Source organism: Solanum stenotomum, chromosome 9 (genome assembly GCF_019186545.1).
Source record: "Solanum stenotomum isolate F172 chromosome 9, ASM1918654v1, whole genome shotgun sequence".
Classification (NCBI taxonomy): Eukaryota; Viridiplantae; Streptophyta; class Magnoliopsida; order Solanales; family Solanaceae; genus Solanum; species Solanum stenotomum.
In genome coordinates, this window is record NC_064290.1 from 57,031,650 (window position 1) to 57,053,083 (window position 21,434).

Sequence of the window (21,434 nt, forward strand, 5' to 3'; positions counted from 1 at the left end):
AGTACCAATGCAAAAACTAGCCAAGTGGTCAAAAGTTAAAGACCAAACCATTTGGCTAATTCATGCAATTTTTTGCAGGCCCAACCCGAAGTCTGCTATGGGCCGTCCAAGTTTAAAATGATCAATGGGGGCCCATTTGTCAAAAAGGACACCTGTCCACACACGATTATTCGCTCCATATTTTCTTCGTAATTAAAATAAGAAAAAATATCATTACTCTCCTTTAGCAACCGATTAATCTAATTAATTATCGTAATTATCAAAATCTTATGCTCAGCAAAATATAGGGTTCCGAATTTACTCAGGTAGTTCTAGAATTTTTTCTTCAAGCTCTGTTGCCTCCTTCCTGCAAGTTAGAAGTTAGCAAGTACTCGAGGTGCGTTTTTTTCTCTGAAAATTGGAATTCGTATTTGTGCTTTAGTTATACACTGTTGATTTTTAGCTATTTATGTTTGATTTTGTTGTTGGTGGTGGTAGTGGTGGTATTGGGAACATCAGTTATGTTGAACAAACTAATTGAACTAGTTTTTGGTGTTCTAACGTATTAACATTGTATTTTTGGAGGTTAGAGATGATTTTTTTGTTCATTTGTACCAAATTGTTGAAGTTCTGTACATGATGTGGTTGCATGTTTTATATGAATTAATTTTTTGCATCCAAGGTATGGAAATTTCTGGTGGAGGCAAAATAGTAGGGGGATTAGGTGATTTCTTCATGTCTGTCTTAGCCTTGGTGGACAGAGTTTACGTGGTATTTGTTTTGATGGGCTGGTGGTAGGTTGTTTTGTGGAATTAGTTGAGGTGTGCATAAGCGGTTCCGACACCATGGTTATAAAAAAAAGTAATTATTTTTTGTTTGGGTTTGGCGCGACTTTGTTTATATGCATTCGTGTAAACTGTAAATTTTGGCTGGAATATTTATTTTAACTCGCATTAATTAATAGTGAGATGCAAATTGTTGTATGATTTAGTATACAAGTCTAACTAGAATATTTCTCAGATTGAGGATTGATAATTTTAGGCAAGTAGCACTTTTAGGGACTTCTATAGCTTCTATTTGCCTTCCTTGGTTAGATAACTTACTATACACTCCATCCGATTCATTTTATGTGGACTTGTTTGGCTAGGTGTGAAGATTAAGAAAGGAAAAAGTACTTTTGGAACTTTTGGGCTTAATCATGCCATGATAGTTTGTGTCTATAAAATCACGTCCTTAAAAGGGTAAATGGGAAGTTTAACTAGTTAAATTGTTTTCATATATAGAAGGCGGTCTTTCTTCTTTGGAACAGCTGAAGAAGGAAATAGTATCGCATAAAATGGAATGGAGGGAGCTATTTGATTGTTTAGAGGGTTAGCAATATAAGGTTCTGGATGTGTCTACTTGCTTAAAAATGAGAATTTTTTCAGTTGAACCAAACCCAAACAAAAAATAAGACACTACAAGTATCACTTGTATCAATGGCTCGTGGTGTTATTAGAGAGCTTCAGGGGGATGCTCTCTAATTCCAGATTGTGCAGTTGCAAACTAAGACTTAAATCGCAAGAGAGTACTTCAAGTAATCAACTCTACTTGAAAACTTTTGGCCTACAGGTTTGAAATTGGGATTATCAAGCCGCTTGATTTTAGAGCCAAATATCTGAAGCTGGAACTGTCACTCAGACTTTGGGTCTAAAGTTAGGCTTTGACAATTCCATCTTAAGAATTGAAGATCAGAAGTTTGAAACTTTAGGCTAGCAATTTTCAATTTGAGTCCCACATATCTGCATTTGATTTTAAAGTGATTAAACTTTAAATAGGAATCTTAAGAGTTAAACCGACTATTTCTGCACTTCACCCTAATGTTTGGGGGTCTTGGAAATGAAAGGAATAGCGGGAAAATTAGGAGAAATTCGCATATGCCACTTTTGGACTGTTAATAAAGTTTTAGCCAGGAGCGGATCTATGTAGTACCGTGGGGGTGCCACGCCACCCAGTGATTTCGGTTGAAACTCTCTCTCTATATGTATATATGTATCAGAATTGGTATAAATATAATACATGCCACCCCATTAATAAATGACTGTGGTGCCAATGGCACATAGTCAAGTTTTTGTCCCCAGAGTCAGCGGTTCGAATCTGATCTCTTACATTTTTCTTACAAATATTTAACGTGCCTTTTTGTTAATTGACAAAAAAAAATGAGGTTGACCAGATTCGAACCCAAAACGTCCTTTACTACTAATGTTCCAACAAACCGACAAGCCAAGTATGCCAATTTATAAAATTGATGATAAAGATTTTATAGTTTGTTTGAAGAAGCTTTTAAAATGAAAGTATTTTGAAATTTCTTTTTTCTTTTTCCTTTTCCAAAATTGTTTTTAAAAATAAATACTTTTAATGAGTGTTAATTTGTGCTTGACTAATTAAATTTAAAAACACTTATGAACCACAATTAGTATTTGGCTAAACTTTTTAAAAGTGTTTCATTTTCTATTGATAATGGTTCTAATTTTTGTCAACCATATCCATTTTTTTGTTCAAATTCTCGGTAATAAAAAAGTGTGTTTTTTAAAAATTAAAAGTACTTTTTCAAGGAAAATCTCTTTCTTTTAGATTTTGAAAACCAGTTTTTGTTAATTGTCAAAAACACTTATTTTCTCCTAAAAACATAGTCAATACCTCTTTTTAAAATTTTTTTTTTTAAAAATAGCATTTTTGGGGCCAAGCGGGATATTAGAGTTCTCCTATGTCACGCTATTGTTCATAAAATATGGCACCCGGCACCTACAAATGCTGGATCCGCCTCTGGTTTTAGCCATGATCTCAAAATTATTCCGTGTTCAGCCAATCGTTAATGTGAGAAAATATTTGGGCGAAAATACTCATACCTAAAATATGAAAAAACTCAAGTATAGTGTGATGGAGTTCAAAGTTCTTACTAGTGAAACTCCATCATACTTTGTTGGAGTTTGAAATTCTCTTACAAGTGAAACTCCAAAACTACTTTTTAATGTGAAATCCAACTCATTTTCTTTTTAAGTTCCCTGTTGTAATTTGTATAGCAAAACGTGTTTGAATTTCAGTACATAATGATGATGTTTCAACTATAGAAATAGTTAGTCTCTCATTTTAATTGAGAAATAATATGGCTAAACTCAATTAATATCACAAATTTAGATGAAGATACTTACCTTTTTAAGCTTCAAGCCTTTTATTGTGTGAGGTTGGACTCGTAATGGACAGGGAGTTTGAACTCCAGCAGCCGCATTTGTCCTCTTTCTAATTTCTAAAATGAGAGACTAATTAAATGGCATTTAAGTTTTAGGAGTTCAATTGGGAGTGGTTGTTTACGGGTCATGGGTTATCTAGTGGGGACGGGTTTATTTTATTTGGGTTGGGTCTTCCATTTTTGAGCCTCCACGTGCCCACTTGTCCAGTAGTATGGAACTTTGTCTAATGGTAAGGTCCCATATAACCAAATAGTATAACTCTATAACGGGGGACTGGTTTAAACAATAGAACATAGTAGAGGGGTATATTCAAACCTTTTTCGTATAAATTATTATTATTGTTTCACTCATGGTACCTAATTACCTAAATTTAAAAACTCCATGAAAAAATTATGGAGTTTGAACCTTTATAAGTTCAAACTCCAAAAATCGTTTATTGAGTTTCAAACTCCTAGAACTTTTCTAACTCACTTGTCAAAATTCTGAACTCCAATACTGTGTGCTGGGTTGTTCCATATTTAGTTAGGAGTATCTTTGTCCAAGATCGTTTGGGAGCAGAGCAAAGAGATATGGATGCAGTGCCCTTCAAAGCGCATTGCTTGGGCATAGTGAAAGTTGTTGATCTCTTTGTATTGTATTCTCTTCCTCGGGAAATTAGCTCAAGTGAAGGGACCTTCAGCTAAAGATAACAAGTTTTATTCTCGACATTGCAAACTCTTTTTTTCCCTTTTTCATGTTGATGGTTCATTATGGTTCTACCAACATTTTCTCTCCCTTACAGGAGGAAGAGGAACTCATTCTTAGCCTATGAGAACTTCCTTATGATCTCATCCACATTGTCCATGGAGGACGTTTCTTCTCTCAATGCGTCTATTACACCCTGGATTGTGGTGGAGTAGCTTTTATTTTGTGTGTTCAATTAGAAGTAACTACTTTTAATTACATTTAAAATGATCTCTATCGCGCCTATTTTTTCCGAGAAATTTTTTGCAGGCCCGAGACAAACTCTGTTATGGCCCAAGGAAAACAATTAGGGGCCGCAGTTCAAGTAGATAAATGACCGATGGGCCCATTTGTCTAATGGATACATGTCCACATACGACTCTGTTTGTTGCCTAACTAAGCATCACAACCTTGTCATTCTATCGATTGCTCGCAATCCAAATGCAAAAATAATCATTAAATGCCAAGACCAGTCAAATACAATACCCCATACCCCCTAAACCACACCCACCCCGCTAAGTCAAAGAATTAGATTACTGTAATTAATTATTTCAAACTCATCCTCTAAATCTGCTCAACAAAATATAGGGTTCCAATTTACTAGTTTTTTCTTTAGTTCTGAATCCTTCTCCGAGCAAATGGAGGTATGGTTCTCTCTTTGCTGTTTTTTTCCTTTCTTTTAGGGAAATTTTCCGGAGAATTTGAGTTCAAATTTGTGCTTCAGTTATACTCTGTTGATTTTTAGTTTCCTAGTTTTATTTCTGTGTTCTTGTTTTTTTTGTGTGTGTATATATGTTATGTTAAACGAACATCTTCTGTAATTTTTTAGTATTTTTTTAAAACAGAAAAACAATTGTAAGGATATATTCAGGTATTCAACTATTAAGATCTTCTTTTCTTATTTTTGTGGTTAGACATAACAGCTTTGTTTCATTTGTGTCGATTTGTGGATTTTTTTTGTATTATATGACTGCATGTTTCACATTCAGTAAAAAGCTTATGAGATTTTTGTTTGGATTTGGTTCAACTCTTTTGAATATATTCATGTAAAGTTTGACTGGAATATGGATTTTAACTCTCACTAGATGATTACAAGATGCAAATTGACAAAGTAAATTGTCACATGACCAAGGTATATGACTAGGTAATTATTGCATGATTTGGCATACAAGCTTACCTAGGGTATTTCTCAGATTAAGATTTGATTTTCTTATTTTTAGATGAGTAAACCTTTCAGGAACTTCTAGAGCTTTTATTTGACTGGGAGTTAAGTTTAAGAAAGGAAAAAAATAGCTTTGGAAATTGTGGCCTTAGTCATGCCATGATAGTTTTATGGCTATTAAATCACATCTTTAAAAGGTAAATGGGAACTTCTAAATTAAATTGTTCCCATATATGGAAAGATAACATTCTTCTTCGGAACATATTAAGAAGAAAATAGTGTGACATAAAATGGAATAGAGGGAGATATTTGATTATATTAGAAAAATGGACTTCACATTTTCACAGAATATGAATGATCTGAGCTATTAGTTGACTAGTCATGCTATTGTATTGGTCTCTTTTTTGGCTCCTCGCTCTGCTCACTCTTTTCCTTTCCACCCTGATCAACTGTGTCTAGTTTGGTAGTTCAGCTGCATCCATTTGGCTTATCTAGGGCCATGTTTATCACAGAGCTACTATTCTTCATCTTTTCTCTCTTGCTATTTGTAGATATCTAGGCAAGGTTAATATATCCTCTATAGTATCTGTAGATGCTTACTTATCAAAAACCTGTACTCCATGTCCTCTCTCTACCAATTAATTGTCAATTGAGTTCATCAACTTTTTACAGTCCACTTCCAAGTTCCAACTTTGGGCCCAAATTCTGCAAGGTATTGCAAATTGTGTCCTCCTGGAACTGAATGCTGCTTTCCTTTTTCTTTTTCCTGGTCTAAAGTGACCACAAAGTACTGGTCCTAAAATGAGAACACTGTGTATGTGACACCCAGTTTACTCTTGTAGGATGATCATATGCACCTCTTCATTTATTCTCTCTGTAACTTGGCTTAGTTAAAATGGGTAAACTGATTTGCTGGCAGGTACCTCAGAAGACTAGTGAAAGGCAAACTTCAGAACCTAAGCTTGAAGAAATGAGCCAACCTGTTCAAGGGGACAGCTCCAGCACCCCTGCTATCCTTCCTTTGAAGCGAAGAAGGGGTCGCCCTCGTAAGGATCCTAGCTTAAAGCGTGTTGTTCGTGCTCAAGTTCCTCCACCTTTTGAACTAGTGCAAGAGATCCAACCACAACAAGTAAATAGAAATGATGGAAATAATGGGATGATAGGCCAGGCTGTTACAGGTGTTGTTGAGTCTGCATTTGATGCTGGTTATTTGCTCAATGTTAGAATTGGCGACTCCAATACGAACTACAGGGGTGTTGTTTTTAAGCCAGGACATTATATTCCTGTCACAGCTGCAAATGATGTCGCCCCACATCTTCAGATGATCAGAAGGAATGAGGTTCGTCCTCCGGCTGTAAACCAGCTTCAGGCGTACGGCCCTAGGGCTGAGCGCAATGGATCAGTTAAGCTTGGATCTAGGTCCTCAAAAAGCAAACAGGTAGTAATGCATCCCTCAGTCCCTCCAGTGGGTGCCAGAGGCACAATAGTTCCTGTTGTGCTACAACCTGTCAATTTAACAAATGGACTAGCATCTAGTCAGAGTTCTGCATCCCAAGCTTCAAACAGGGAGTCTTCAAGGGAGAAAGATGTTCAGATGGTTAAGCCATTGGCTATGCTGCCACCTGACGGACCAGTAACCCCTGGACAGCTACCACCAGAACCAGCTCGTGAAACACTTGCTTCACAAGCTCAAGTTGGCAACAAAGTAGCAATAGGTACTGGGCAGAAAGAAGATGGCCATCTTAGCAAGGGAGCAGAAGCTGTGAAAGAGGAAGAGGTGCAGCCAGCTGTATCAACCAACGTAGCAATACCTGTTGCAGTGGCCAACGTGTCTCAAGGATCTGGGCTGTCGCAAAAAGAAGATACTGGAAACAATGAAGCCTCTAACAAGTTGTCAGCTGAACATTCACCTGTGATACCAAAACTAGATACTGTGAATCAGGTTCCCTCAGCAGAACCAAGTGAACCAGCAATCCCCGCTCTTCATACCCAGGCTACATCTGTTTCTAAGCCGCTGATGAACTATGGTACTGGCAGGATGACCGAACTTCTACAGGTAAATTTACCAAAACTTCAATATTCATTTTGAGCTCTATAGTTAAACTACATCAATAAAGATCTAAATCATGAATTTTTTCCTGCATGAAGGCTGTGCAGGAAAATCTGAAGGAGAACCAGCTTCTTCGTACTGGAGAATCAGGACTTGGTGTAATGAAGACTCCAACAACTGATGGCGGTAAGGAGGAGACTAGCGTTCAGTAGCTTAGCAGGAACATCAGCATATTCTCATCTCTGAAACTCACATCCCGTAGACCCTGGCAGACTGTATAGTGATACTAATGTCCCGAAATAGCTCCTGGTTGGCATTAGCCAAACCTCGAAAAGCTTATCTTTATATGTTTATCAGTTCAGATTAGAATCTTGCATAGACGTAAACGTTTATGGAAACTGTTTATAATGGTGGATTATAATTTCCGTACTCATATCTGCTTTGCAATCGTATTGAATTAGTTATATCATGTGACTGGCAATGTCAAGGTTGGAGCCTACTTGTGCACAGGTGGCCAATTTTGATATTGTAAATTCAGGTTTTGAACAGCACAATTTACTACACCGAGCCAAGGGTCTTTTGGTGGAGGTAAAGGTAAGATTTGCGTACCCTTGCAAGACACTTGTGGGATTACACCGAGTGTATCTTGATGTGCATGAACTTCGTTTTTAACAGTATTACTCAGATACTTCCTTTTTTGGTTCATCTTGAATATACTTAATTGCGATATTCACCATACAACATGTCATAGTTTGGAGACCAATAACATTACAACAGTATTTATAAAAAAAGATTAGGACCTATCTTATAATAGTATACAATTGAATCCAAGAAATGGATTTGGCCAAAATATAACTTGACACTGAAAATGAAATGTGGAAAAAATCTTACAATAAATAGTTCACATCCAGAAGATCAAGCTTATATGACAGGTTTTGATAAACCAAATCCACATTAGCTTAACGCATCAAACTTAAAGAGCTATAACAAAACTATTAATTTCAAGCTGAGTGTATCATACAAAAATGCAAATTTTCGACGCCCAAAAATTTGTGTTCCTGCAGTTCAAAACTGGAAAATCCATCTCCTTTGGATACACAACCAAAACAAGAACCGCCCGAGTGAACTCTTCCTCTACCTCCAAACAAAAACAACTTCATGCGTAACTCAATATACAATGTTAATGCCTCTCCCTAACAAAGAATAACCTGCTCATACTACATGACCAAAAACTTTAGAAAAGAATCACACTGCCAGAGATTGAGAAGAAACGAAAAAGGAATCTCAATAGGCAGCATCATTTCAACTACAGAAGTATATTCACACAAACTTGTTAGGCACAAAACCATTAGGTACTGGGAATTGCATAGGCCGCATAACAGGAAAAGACGCCTGTGTAATAGGAATGCTTGGTATAGTGAATGGTTGTTGGAGCCCTGTTATGACTGGGGGAGTCATATACAACTGCAGTGCTTGTGGTGCTGTACTTCCTGCAGCAAGGGATGGACTAAGGTTATTGTGCTAGAAAAATACAGATACAGTTATTGTGCTAGTAAAATACAGATAACTTGTTACAGTACTATCATATGTAAATAACTGCTTTAACAATCCAATATCCACATCACATCATCATTCAGGTGATAAAGTTGGCAGCAAGTTGTAGTTAGCCACAAATTGTTGTTCATCATCTAGTTGAAATTGCAAGCTAATGTAAAATAGGACACAAATTCATTCTCAACAAACATATTATAGTCCTGATAGTCAAACAAAAAAAAAAATGATCAGCTAAGGTATCAACAATTGCTAAAGCTTTCCACCAGTTCTATCTGCTGCTACTATCAGCACTGCTGCATCCATAGCTTTTGGTCATCTACCTTGTACAGGGATAAAGCTTTTAAAAGTCTTCATCCTTAGATCCTGGTGTGCAAGCTTGAACTTTTGATATAACTATTTGCTACAGCTACTATTATTAGCAGCAATTGCATTTAACTAGTTCTTATACTAAAACAGACTATAGATCATTATGCATTCCGGACCCTGAATATAAATAGCTGAGGCTACTAGCAACTATTGGTTTGAACTCAAGACTTAGTAGACGTTTGGACCATTTCTGGTTATACCATTAAATGTGCCATGAACACGTACCTTGATGCTTAGGAGGATGGACCTGATGTGGAATTAATAGAGGACGTGTGGATACTTGAGGGAACCCCGCAGCACTCTGAACAATATCCTTTTGACAAGATATCAGAGAGAAGAATCAGGAAATTGAAACACATAATACTCGAAGAAAATCAGATAAGAGGAAAGTAACAAAAGGCAATCCAAGTATATTGGAAAATGAACATCTACCGTCAGAAAATTTTTGTCCCAAAATAAGCTACACAAAGCAATTCGTCTTACATGAGAAACAGGATGCATATAAACAAGTGGTCCCAACCGTCCAACCATAACCTGAAAACAGAAAGAATTTTAGAAGTGGCATTAGCATCTGCAACCATCTTACAAGCACAAAAATAATAACAGGATGACATGATTTTGTCCTGAGGACGTCAATTTAGTAATAGGGCCACAGTCCTCGACATGCTAAACCTCAATGACTCTACAACTACAGCGGCAGAGCTTTCTTTCCAGCCTAACAAAATAAACGGCATCAGAAAGACAAAGTCGCATGGTAATTTCTCAAGAAAAAATTCCCTTACATTTTGAGAATTTGGATGCACATAACCAGTTGCAGCCTGAAGGTGATGATACTGACTGCCATACCTTGCCGGCTGAGTCCTGCTTCCCATGTATCCAATTGTCTGCATGTTAACAACGAAAGGCTTCAGAAACTATGCAGCAGCATCAAACAGTAATAACTGATTCTATATAAGTATGACATCGAATAATGGAGGTGATTGGTTTAACTTGTCTGATATTAAGCCGTAGCAACTAATTTGAAAGGGCATCTGGTGAATGTCATTGCTAACTAAGAAAGCAGCACCTCTTTGATAAACTGCATATTATAATACCAAGAAGAAGAATCCCAATTACTTTCTTCTACCTTCAAAATTGTTTCTTCATACAACAGAAAAATATAACATGCTTTCTGGGAAACCATTGTCTTCCTCTTTTTTTTTTGTATGACCGTGGTGTTTGGGCCAGCTTTCGCAACCCTCAACTAATTCCACACGATACCTACCACCTACCACAAGCAACAAGTACCATCATGTAACTATGTCTACCAAGGCTAGGACAGATGGGTAGAAAAACCTAGTGTTTTTGTCTCCGCTGGGATTTGAACATGAGACCTCATGACTCTCAACCACTAGGCAACAACTTTTCTTTACCTCTTCTTTTTATTGACATATATATATCAATTAACTTCCCTAAATGTATATCAGTGATATAATTAGATTAGATGAAGCACAGAATTGCATTATAGTCTCCATTACAAACCGACATGCTAGTCTCCAAACACCATCCAGCAGAGGTCTGCTGTGGTTATGTAAGTAAGATACAACTTCTTGTGGTCAATATGAGATGGTTGGTTAAGGTACAAAGATATGGTGGTCAATCAACCAAAACAATTTTTTAATCAGTAAATAAATCCAAGTTACTCAGAGCAAACAGCAACTCCAATTGTCAGAAAAGCAAAGCAGGGAGCAGGTGCTGCGTTTTCAAAGTAAAGATAAGTAATGTAATCACATACCGGTTGAGCATACTGTACATCCAAGCCACCATTTCCAGCTGCCAAATTATTATATGAGACAAACTTAACAGGCACAGATGGATGAGGAGCAAAGGGGGTAATTCCAACTTCAGGCTCTGCTGTAACAACAGGTACTACAGGACAGGAATCTGGCAGGTAAGCCATCGTTGGCACCACAGGAGGTGTAACAGTTCTATGATGCAAAGTTGATGGAGAAAATATCTTTGCCCCAGGGTTGAGCTTAGATTCCTAGAGAGAGAAAATCTACAGTCATAAATCTTCTTAGATGATGAATAATATAGGATCAACAAGGAGAAGAATTTCCAAAATCTCGAAGTACCATGATAATTTTGACATCACCATATAACCTTGATTACATGGAACAACTAAGAATCATGCACCGACAACAATGGACCCCACTAAGTTCACTTTACCTTTGTACTAGCATTATGAATTGAACCTCGTGAAGGCACCAAATCAGCTGGAGCTGATGATGAGCTGACGGATGAGACTGAGGTGATTGGAGCACCAGAGGAAGTAGGGCCCAAACAAGGAGTTTTTCCTAGAGTCTGCTGCTCATGACTGTGCCTATCATTATTCCGATCATCAAGTTTGGTTGAGGAAAGAGGAGGACTACCATGAGATATTCCATTTGATGACAACTCCAAGTTTTTTATGAAGGTAACATTCTCGAGGGCATTTGCTTGAGCTTGAGTAACAGAAACATCCACTGCAAGTGAAAAAATTGTAATACCATTCATGACTGACATTCTTTTGGTATATGATAATATATACACTACATAAAGAGCTCAAAGATCTCTTTGTCCAGAAGCAATCATTAATTTGTTATGAGTTCTATTGCAGAATAAGGAAATAGCATGTTAAGGTAAGGATTTCCCTTCACCATTAAGTATTGACACCATTCTCAGCAGGAACAGAGTCACAAAAGTTGATTCAATTTTTTTTTCCTTTTCTTTCTTTTAAGTAATATGTGGGGGGCAACAGTGCCTTTTCCACTTTTCCGGTTTCCCCCTAGGTGACACGAGTGTCCCTTCCATAAGGACAACCCTCTTTTGTCCATTGATCTAATTCTTTAATGGCATTTTTTAATTGGTTATACAGAATTTAAGTGATGGAAATCAGAGATTTGGGTGAATATGATTCATAACTCAGTCAACGAGAGACACTGCCTAATCTGTTTTCCACCCACCAACAGGTCCACATGAATTGATATGTTCCTGTGAGAACTGAAGGATTGAACAAATACTCACCATTTGAGCTTGAGCCTTCAACTTCAAGGATCTGCAAAATGAAAATAAAAAACAAAATATAAGTTCATTAATCAATAGCAAATAGATCACATCTTTTTATATCTCAATTAGTGCTCAGCCAATGTTAGGATTAACATACAGTTCTCTCCCTTAGAGACTCATGGCTCTCTCTGCGATCACTTTGCTTATTGATTAAGCCATTTCGCACATATCTGTCATAGTTGACATGAATGGAAATAAGTTAGTGCCCAGTTGACCATGTAGATAAGAAAAATCAAGGTTATGAGAAGTGAGATAATAATCTCATGAGAGGAAGGGCAGAAACCCAGCAGGTATCAGATATTGAGGCGACTTGCCCAAAATTTATTGTTCATCTGATAGCAATACTGCAAATATTAGCAATGCATTGTGTTGATTCAGCAGTAATAAGATGGTAAAAATAATTTATGCCAGAGAACTCCAATTTTGACTTTACACCTAATTTTGCTAAAGAAATCACACCCCCTCTTTAAAAAGAGAAAGAAAAACCTTCAGGAAGTATGCATACATCATGAAGAGCAAGTACTACAAAAGCACATGTCTGTATAGGTTTTGCCCTTTTGTTTAATAATATATTTAGTTCATCAGAAAAAAACCTCTCAATATGAATCTGATTTTGCGTGCTTTACCATCTCACTGTCTAAGTAATTATCTCTCCTTTTCTCATTTACGTGTGCATGTACCCTTTATCAGACGTGATAATTCCTTTTAAATCTTTTCCAAGCTTGTAACATCTGCTTTTTAACAAATTTCATCTTGTAGGTACATTATGCACTCCTACGTAATATTTTTGGTTTCACAACCATCCAATAGCAATGTTATCAACAGCAAAACCCATAGAAAAGCGTGTGTGCTATAGTGCAGAAATGCACAAATGAAGAGGAAGATCAAAATATATAGTAAAGCAAGAAAAAAACTATAAACACGAAAAACAATGATATGAACCAAATATTGTGAATTTGCAATTAATGAAGAGAAAACCATATCAATCAAGTTCAGAAATTACATAAAGTTAATGGCTCAAATACAACTTTCACATTTAGACTAGTGACTAAGTAATTCTCACTAACTTTCTACTCTAGCATTCTTAATCAATAATATTTTTATCCATCAAAAAATTTATCAAACAATAAATACTATCGAAATTTATTTGAAGCGTCGTTCTTTTAAAGATGGAGACCATAGTTACTGTGTGTGCATGATGCAGCACTAAGATGCTACTTAAATAAGGTGAACTGCCTCACTTGAAGTCCCCTGAGTTTCAGGGTTTAAGTGCACCTTAAGCAGGCTTTTATCAACACTATTATATAGAGCTTACTTATCACTTTATTAGGCATCTTCCTATCACAGTGCACTCCTCCCAGAACACCTCTATAAAATCATCACAAGACTAGTGATACGACAAACAAATACATTTGGGTGAACAAGCTTTCCAACTTAGCTTATCAGCCTATCTATGAAACAAAAGACAGTTAACCAAGCTGATTAAGAAATTACTTTAACATTATTACTTATCTGCTCTATATACTCATCACTTGCTTTCAATAATTTAATTGCAAATATGAAGAACAAGCCAAAGTCATGTCTGCCAGAACATTAGGAAGCTTTTCCAGGCAAAAGCTAATAGATCCTGAGGCACTTCCAACAATGAATCAATAGTGAGTCTTGCCAACACAAACCTTTCTTTACTAGCTTTCTCTCCATCCACGGTAGACACCTTGGACTTTGTTGCTTTCATCTCCTTTTTGGTGTATTCAGGATAAGTTATATTGCTACAAACAGTTCTTGCATTATCCCCATCTAAATGTCCTTGAATACTATCAGCAGATAGCATAACCCCCTGCAAAGCACAATTATCAGCAGTTTAAAAAGGACCACCATATAGGCAGCAAATAGACATTGCAAATTGGAATGTCTAAAAGCATACCTTTGCGACAACTTGGACAAGATCTTCAGACCGAATTACGAGTGTCTCTATCAAACTTCCACGTGCTACATTCGCCTCTCGACTACCCTTCTTAATCATCTTTGCCCTCTTCAAAACAATAGCTAATCCAAGTATCAAAAGAGAGAGAGAGAGAGGATAATCAGAACTCTTGCAAGTCCCTTACTTGGTAAGCTAAACTCTTAATCAATGCAACCGTTAATACCGCAATCAATAACTCAAAGCAACTAACCCTTAAATACTAAATTATTGAAATCAATTGTATGAACCCTACATAATCATTCCACACTATTCCTTTCTATAAAAGCTATAAAATGTACAGAATCAAAGACTGGAATATACTCACATTCATCATTTGAAATGAAAATACGGAAAAATACAACAACATACCCATTGCAGTCCCACAAAGTAGGGTCTGCGGAGGGTAGAGTGTACACAAATCATATCCTACCTCAGAGGTAGGGGGCTATTTTCGATAAGACCATCGGCTCAAGAAAAAACAGTCCAAAACAATCCAAAAAAAAGAAGTAACAAAAGTACAAGAATCAACAAATAATAATAAAACAACACATAGTAGCAGAATAGAAACTACAACAAAATAGTATGATAATCAAGGTACAAGGAATCAATAGATAGGTAACAAACATCAAACAACAGGAAACTAAAGGAGCAATATTATGACTAGTAATGTGAATGGACAACAATACAAGGTACTGCTACCTACTAACCTAATCTAAGTGCTTCACACCCTCCTATCTAACGCCATGTCCTCGTAAACTGCTGCTAACCAACTAACCTACTATCCTAATCCGACTGCTCCACACCCTCTTATCTAAGCTCATGTCATCAGTAAGCTTAAAACGCCTTTATCTAAGGACATGTCCTCATTAAGCTGGAAATGTATCATATGCCACCTAATCACCTCACCCCCAACAACTAATAAATGAAAATGGTCTACAACAGGACACAACAAAACAAAAAAATCAAAACAAAACCATGGAAACATCCAGATCGGATGCCGGAACTGATCTGCTCCAAACAAAAATCCCACAACAACAACTACCCATAATCAAAAATCACAATATAGCTAAAGGGTCGTGATAAAATCGAAAAGGGTGTCGAGAAAACTCACCATATTCATCATCTACGCAAGCAGTGTGAAAAATACCCGAATAAACACTACCATCTTTGATATAAACATCAACCGGTAGCCCAATAATACACATAGTAGTAAATAACAAAGCATCTCTCAGTGTAGCACCGACGCCGTTCTCCTCTTCCGGCATGAATCTTCCTCCTTTTTTGTAACCCATAGCTCACTTCCTGGCTCTTGAAAACTCTACAATATCAGATGTATATTGATGTATATTGATTTGTATAAATCCTGTATAGTATGTATCTTGAAATTGCAAAGAAATCTGGAGAAAAAATTGTTGATTTTTGCAGAAATTTACTGATATTATTATTATGTGATGAAAAAAAAATTAGGAAATTGAATCGAACGTATAAAAAGGAAGACGAAGGAACTATATATTTGTTATCGGTTTGTTGCTTAGATGCCCTTCATAGTTATGATAAATCTACTATTGGCTCATTGATATTTGTTGTTTCCGGTTTTGCCCTTGGCAAATATAGAACATAACATACTTCGTCTAATCTCATAAGTAGTGTCTATAAAGAATATTGTGTTCGCAATCTTATTTATACCTAAACTCAAAGGTTTACTCCTAAACGTGAAGTTTTGTAGGCAAAAAGATGCATATCTTATGAGTGTTTCATGTCAAACAATGCAAGTTTTATGTAACATTACATGCACTTAAAATCACTTGTTTCAGGTTTCTTCTTTTAGGCCTTAATAAACATCGAAATAGCTTGCAATTGTGAGAAGTCAAACTTGACTAGATAAGAGATACTTTTAAGAGAAGAAAATTTTCAATTCAATTGTTCAGTATAAGAGATGTAATAACATTATGTATACTTATCTTGACCAAGTTCACTTCCAACTTTCAAGTTTATGCATTCGATATTGAACAATATAATTTTATCAAATGTCTCCTACTTAGAGGAATAATAAGTTGGAATTAACTACGGTTTGGAGTTGGAAAACATAAGAAAAATTACTTCAAATTACTCTTTTGTTTTTTTTAGTTGTCATGATAAAAAAATGCACAATTTTTAAGAAAAAACTAAGTAGGAGTGTAGTTTAACTAATACAACTATATTCCTTCTTAATTCTTTTATTTTTATATATTTATATGTCTTAATTCTAAAAATAATTAATGCTAAGGGCAAAGTTGAAAAAATAATAATTAGTTTTCTCTAGATTGCTTAAATTTACAATTAAGAACAAATATTTTTAGTTCACATGACAACTAAAAAGAAATCAAAGAGTCCAAAATCTCATATGGAGTAACAAATTAATGCAACCAATTACCAAAACAATAATCATCAAGTGAATTAAATTGTGATCTGTTTAATAAATTAACCCGTTTGACCCGCCCCATATAATACGTTAAGTGGCCCAAATCCGAACCTTAAATCTTGCCAAAACCCTCCCCGCCGCCGTCATCATCACCGGTTCTTCCTTAAATTCTCGCCGCCGTTCACATTTTGCTCACCGGCGAAACACTTCCATCAATAAGCAATTGCAAAAGGTATGGGAAAGCATGCACCTAAGTCACGGAAAGTTAAAATACAAAACCGGTTATCAGAGGTTCATGAAATTGAGCTTCTGGAGGAATGGATAGAATCAGGTAAACCGGAATCCGGTTCAAATCCGTTGTCGCTTGAGCCATTACCACATAAAGCTCCAGTTGGACGTCTTCCTGATGGTTCATTCTCTAGGTATGCTGGTTGTGATAGGTTCAGTCAATTGCCGGTTTCTAAGAAAACTAAAGATGGGTTAACTCAGTGCAAATACAAAACTATGACCGATATTCAAAGAGCTTCTCTGCCACACTCTCTTTGCGGTCGTGATATTCTTGGTGCGGCGAAAACTGGTTCTGGAAAGACGTTGGCTTTTGTTATTCCGGTACGTTTTGAGTTAAAAATCGAAAACACAGCTAAAGTATCCATTTTTTCGAGTTTCATAGCTGAACTATTAAGCTTGCTAGGTGAACTATAAACAACTGTTTATCAAAACACATCTCATCATCCCACCATCATTTTGATAGTTGAGGCCTGTTATGATAAATAGCTGGTGATATTTGTAGTGCAGGCATTCAGTTGGGATATAGTATGAATTTGGCTTCACACGGTATGAGCTGTCTGTAAGATAGCTCTTATTCATGTTAATCATCCCCTTGTTTTTTCTATACAAAAGAATGTAGATGTCCAATCTCTTATGTGGTTGCTGCATCGGTATTCAATTTGTTAAGTGAAATGTTGCTTCCGTAGGTCCATGTTAATTTTTGGCGTTTGAATCCCTTATCTTTAGTAGTGTAATTTCTTGGTTTTTTACCATCTTAATAAATTCAACCACTTAATTAGATATCTTTTCTAGGTGCTAGAGAAATTGTATAAAGCTCGATGGGGACCAGAGGACGGTGTTGGATGCATCATAATGTCTCCCACAAGGGAGTTAGCAGGTCAACTTTTTGAAGTACTTAAATCTGTTGGGAAACATCATGGCTTTAGTGCTGGCCTTCTGATTGGTGGCCGCAAAGATGTTGATGCTGAAAAAGAGCATGTTAATGGACTGAACATCCTGGTCTGTACTCCTGGTCGGCTTCTTCAGCATATGGATGAGACACCAAATTTTGATTGTTCACAACTTCAGGTCCAGTTAACAACTCTTTCCCCCTTCCTCTCCTAAGCTCTTTTACCATGTCTTGTCCTTGATAAGAGGCAGGGAGTAAATACTGTATCATCAAGAATTGGTTTCTGATTTGCTCCTACTTTGTTAATGTTAGTGTAGACTACCTTCCACGAAAACAATGCTATAGTTTACTCATCACAGCGTACTAATTATGATTGTATAGCATCTAGGGACAGATTGACTCCCTCATTTTTTACCTTGGTGGGGTTTGGAACCTGCTTCATTTACCTTTTCTCTGCTAGTTTAGTGGAGGCATAGCTATTGAACAGTTGTCTGTTGATGCTACTACAATTTTCGAACTTATTGTCTTTTATTTATTATTTATTCTATTTCAATTGTTTCTTCAAAGAAACATCCTTTCTTTTGTGAAAATACTTGTCTAACTGTCTTCATCCTATGCATTAGTATCATGCATGTTTATTTAGTTGTTGACTTGGGTGCATCTTTCCTGGCCAGGGAACAGGTTTTAGTTCTTGATGAAGCAGATCGTATTCTTGATGTGGGGTTTAAGAGGGATCTAAATGCAATCATTTCACAATTGCCTAAACATAGGCAGACCTTATTGTTTTCAGCAACCCAGACCAAGTCTGTCCAAGATCTGGCAAGGCTCAGCCTGAAAGACCCTGAATATTTGGGTGTACACGAGGAGTCCGATACTGCGACTCCCAACCGCTTACAACAAACAGCAATGCTTGTTCCTCTTGATAAGAAATTTGACATGTTGTGGAGTTTTATAAAGGCACATCTTAACTCAAGGATATTGGTTTTCCTATCAAGCTGCAAGCAGGTATCTGAACTTCTTCTTGGGGTTCTGTGAAATTGAGAATTCACACTTCACATTGTACATCTTATTGTAAGATGACATGCATATTGTACTTAGTCTTAGAGCACTGTTGATTTTAGTACCTAACATCAACAAGCACTAATGACCTTTGCTATATCACCTGTTTTCGAAAAGGAAAATTATCTATCTGCGATATTGAATCGGGTTTCAGAGTATTCTACAGCTAAAACTTTTGCTCTTAATTTTCTGGTGATTTAATTCCTTCTGTCATTTTTTACTGTTCCCAATTCAACAGGTAAAATTTGTTTTTGAAACTTTCAAAAAACTCCGTCCTGGGATTCCCCTCAAGTGTCTTCATGGAAGGATGAAGCAAGATAGAAGGATGGGAATTTATTCCCAATTTTGTGAACAACGTTCTGTTCTGTTCTCCACAGATGTTGCTTCGAGGGGACTTGATTTTAATAAGGCAGTTGATTGGGTTGTCCAGGTTAGTTCTTAATGTTTTTAGAGTCCAAAGCCTGAAATGAAACTAGTGATTTTTCATCCGTTGAAGGTTGTTGATGCTATTTTAAAGAAACTAGAACGTTTGACATGTATATGATGCAAACTCACCTTTCAGGTGGACTGTCCTGAAGATTGTGCTGCTTACATACACAGAGTTGGCCGCACTGCTCGTTACCTTTCAGGCGGAAGATCTGTTTTATTCGTGATGCCATCTGAAATGAAGATGCTTGAAAAGTTGGAAGAGAAAAAGATTCCCCTTCGAGTTATCAAGGTAAGATTTCATCCACTTTTATTTAACAACTGAACTTGAGGACATAAAATTATAATTTCTCTCTTTCACAAAGCATCTTGTTGTTTTGTTGTCTAATTATCAAGTGTGAAACAGGCAAATGAAAAGAGGATACAATCTGTCTCGGATCTACTTGCTTCTTTATTGGTCAAGTACCCTGATCTACAACATCTGGCTCAAAGGGCTTTCGTGACATATTTGAAGTCCATACACAAACAGAGAGATAGAGAGATTTTTGATGTTACAAAACTTCCTATTGATGAATTCTCTGCTTCATTGGGTCTTCCTATGACCCCAAAGATCCGATTTCTGAAACAGAAACTCAAAGGAAAGACAGTGTCTGAAGCATTATCTCTCATACCGGAGAACACAAGCAATGATAATTTGTTGGAATTTCCAATTAAGGAGCCAGATGCCGGTAAATCAGATGTAGAGGAAGTGGATGAAGACATCCTTCTAGCTAAGGAGACACAAGAAGGCGGAGAAAATATTAACAGCAAAGGAGATGATATGTATGTCAACTACTTTTCTGATTTGTCTATTAGATGTGTAGAACTTTTTTCTTTTAAGCAAGATGGCATTAGCTTAGCAGAATGGATTTGTTGGTAATCTTACTTGCATTGCCTGGTGGAAGTGCAATTTTAGAAAATCTCTCATTAAGCAATGGCCTGCTAAACCTTAAATATATACTGATTTTTCATCTCCATAATGCTCTTCTTGCTATTCTCCTTATATCTTTTTAGCTGCTTCACATTTTTTTAATGTTTATTATGATCTTCATTGTGATTGATTTTGCGTCCTGTTATTTGAATTGTTTTGTAGGCTGGCCACTAGAGTTACGAAGAAAAAGAAACTAAAGATCAATGTCCACAGACCAGTAGGGACAAGGGTTGTGTTTGATGAGGAAGGGAACACCTTACCTCCTCTTGCAAGATTAGCAGCCTCAAGCAGTGGTGCAGACTCTGTTCAACTCAACAAAGAAAAAGGTACTACTGATAAATCCAAGAGTTTCAAAAGCTTTGGTTTCAATATCTTGTGCTATTTAAAATTGTCCTTTTTATTATATCTAAGTAATATCCGGGGAACACTAGAACTTTTGCTGCTCTTTAATTTAACACTTTGAACTTGCATTCCGAGTCAGTCTACTATATGGTTCATGCATATTCTGCTTACTGTGCAGCTAAATTTGGTTATTCAATCCTAGTCATTTGTTCAGGCGAGAAATGATTATTTGCTTTGCTGATGCTAAGTCATTGCTAGATATGTATTACTGCATATTTTTAATTGCATATGTTGCTTTCTTACACCTTGTTCTATTCTTGCTGATGATGCAGTAAATCAGAGATACGCTGAGTTAAGAAAGAACCTGAAGGTGGCTGACAAGGAAGACAAGGATTTGGACCGCAAACGTCGCAAAGAAAAACGAATCAAGGAGAAGATGAAGAATAAGAGGGGGAGAGAGGAAGAAGAGGAGGAAGATGAAGAACTCTCCGGGTCAGACATGGAAATCCCCAGAGGTAGAGTCGACAAGAAAACAAAGATATATTTCGATAGTGATGACGAGGATGGCGAGAGGAGAGGGGACATGGCTAAAAAGGAGGGTATTGCTGCTGATGCTATATCTTTGGCAGAGCAAGAAGAACTGGCTCTGAAGTTGCTAAATTCCATGCACTCATAATGGAACAACATTTTGGTAGCTGTAATTTTTATTATTCTCACTTCTCAGCATCAATGCTGTTATTATAGTACCTTGAATAGGTAGAAATTATTGGGTCACTTATAAGGCAAACATGAAGATGATTAAAAGCTTATATGTAGTTGCTTTCATGCACAATTTAAGTAAAATGTAATGTTTTTGTGCTTGGAAGATAATACTAGAGAATATGTTTCTGTGGTTTTGTACTCATTAGGAAATTATCCTTCATTTGCTCAAATTACGACTTATTT

At 36.6% G+C, this 21,434-nt stretch overlaps 3 protein-coding genes across 4 annotated transcripts; 2 read left to right on the forward strand and 1 right to left on the reverse strand.

Moving 5' to 3' along the window:
* Window positions 1-357: 357 nt before the first annotated feature.
* LOC125876836 (uncharacterized) lies at window positions 358-7,599 on the forward strand. Of its 2 annotated transcripts, XM_049558092.1 has the most exons (4): window positions 358-376; window positions 5,678-5,806; window positions 6,014-7,150; window positions 7,243-7,599. In XM_049558092.1, exons 2-4 carry the CDS (start codon window positions 5,687-5,689, stop codon window positions 7,354-7,356), a joined length of 1,371 nt encoding a protein of 456 aa, XP_049414049.1. In that variant the 5' UTR covers window positions 358-376; window positions 5,678-5,686; the 3' UTR covers window positions 7,357-7,599. The 2 variants fall into 2 exon arrangements, with proteins under 2 accessions (XP_049414049.1, XP_049414050.1); XM_049558093.1 differs by lacking the exons at window positions 358-376; window positions 5,678-5,806 and adding an exon at window positions 4,530-4,576.
* A 414-nt stretch (window positions 7,600-8,013) lies between these two features.
* LOC125876940 (uncharacterized) lies at window positions 8,014-15,598 on the reverse strand. The gene is made up of 11 exons (XM_049558232.1): window positions 15,226-15,598; window positions 14,076-14,197; window positions 13,828-13,988; window positions 12,249-12,321; window positions 12,110-12,140; window positions 11,273-11,568; window positions 10,839-11,087; window positions 9,847-9,948; window positions 9,548-9,598; window positions 9,290-9,377; window positions 8,014-8,634 (listed from the first exon to the last, which is right to left on the reverse strand). Exons 1-11 carry the CDS (start codon window positions 15,404-15,406, stop codon window positions 8,465-8,467), a joined length of 1,524 nt encoding a protein of 507 aa, XP_049414189.1. The 5' UTR covers window positions 15,407-15,598; the 3' UTR covers window positions 8,014-8,464.
* Window positions 15,599-16,619: 1,021 nt separating this feature from the next.
* Window positions 16,620-21,266, forward strand: LOC125876515 (DEAD-box ATP-dependent RNA helicase 32). The gene is made up of 8 exons (XM_049557710.1): window positions 16,620-17,124; window positions 17,596-17,871; window positions 18,374-18,697; window positions 18,990-19,181; window positions 19,314-19,469; window positions 19,584-19,999; window positions 20,310-20,473; window positions 20,822-21,266. Exons 1-8 carry the CDS (start codon window positions 16,750-16,752, stop codon window positions 21,163-21,165), a joined length of 2,247 nt encoding a protein of 748 aa, XP_049413667.1. The 5' UTR covers window positions 16,620-16,749; the 3' UTR covers window positions 21,166-21,266.
* The last annotated feature ends 168 nt before the right edge of the window (window positions 21,267-21,434 follow it).

What these genes read in the sequence shown, in the direction of transcription:
- LOC125876515 (XM_049557710.1), top strand. Translation starts at nt 16,750, where the DNA reads ATGGGAAAGCATGCACCTAAGTCACGGAAAGTTAAAATACAAAACCGG. An exon ending in TCCTATCAAGCTGCAAGCAG is followed by an intron (nt 18,698 to 18,989) that starts GTATCTGAACTT and finishes CCAATTCAACAG; the next exon opens with GTAAAATTTGTTTTTGAAAC. An exon ending in TTCCCCTTCGAGTTATCAAG is followed by an intron (nt 19,470 to 19,583) that starts GTAAGATTTCAT and finishes AGTGTGAAACAG; the next exon opens with GCAAATGAAAAGAGGATACA.
- LOC125876940 (XM_049558232.1), bottom strand. Translation starts at nt 15,406, where the DNA reads ATGGGTTACAAAAAAGGAGGAAGATTCATGCCGGAAGAGGAGAACGGC. An exon ending in GAGAAAGCTAGTAAAGAAAG is followed by an intron (nt 12,322 to 13,827) that starts GTTTGTGTTGGC and finishes CAACTATGACAG; the next exon opens with ATATGTGCGAAATGGCTTAA. An exon ending in TGCATCCAAATTCTCAAAAT is followed by an intron (nt 9,599 to 9,846) that starts GTAAGGGAATTT and finishes TTCTGTTTTCAG; the next exon opens with GTTATGGTTGGACGGTTGGG.
- LOC125876836 (XM_049558092.1), top strand. Translation starts at nt 5,687, where the DNA reads ATGCTTACTTATCAAAAACCTGTACTCCATGTCCTCTCTCTACCAATT. An exon ending in TTGGGCCCAAATTCTGCAAG is followed by an intron (nt 5,807 to 6,013) that starts GTATTGCAAATT and finishes ATTTGCTGGCAG; the next exon opens with GTACCTCAGAAGACTAGTGA. An exon ending in GGATGACCGAACTTCTACAG is followed by an intron (nt 7,151 to 7,242) that starts GTAAATTTACCA and finishes TCCTGCATGAAG; the next exon opens with GCTGTGCAGGAAAATCTGAA.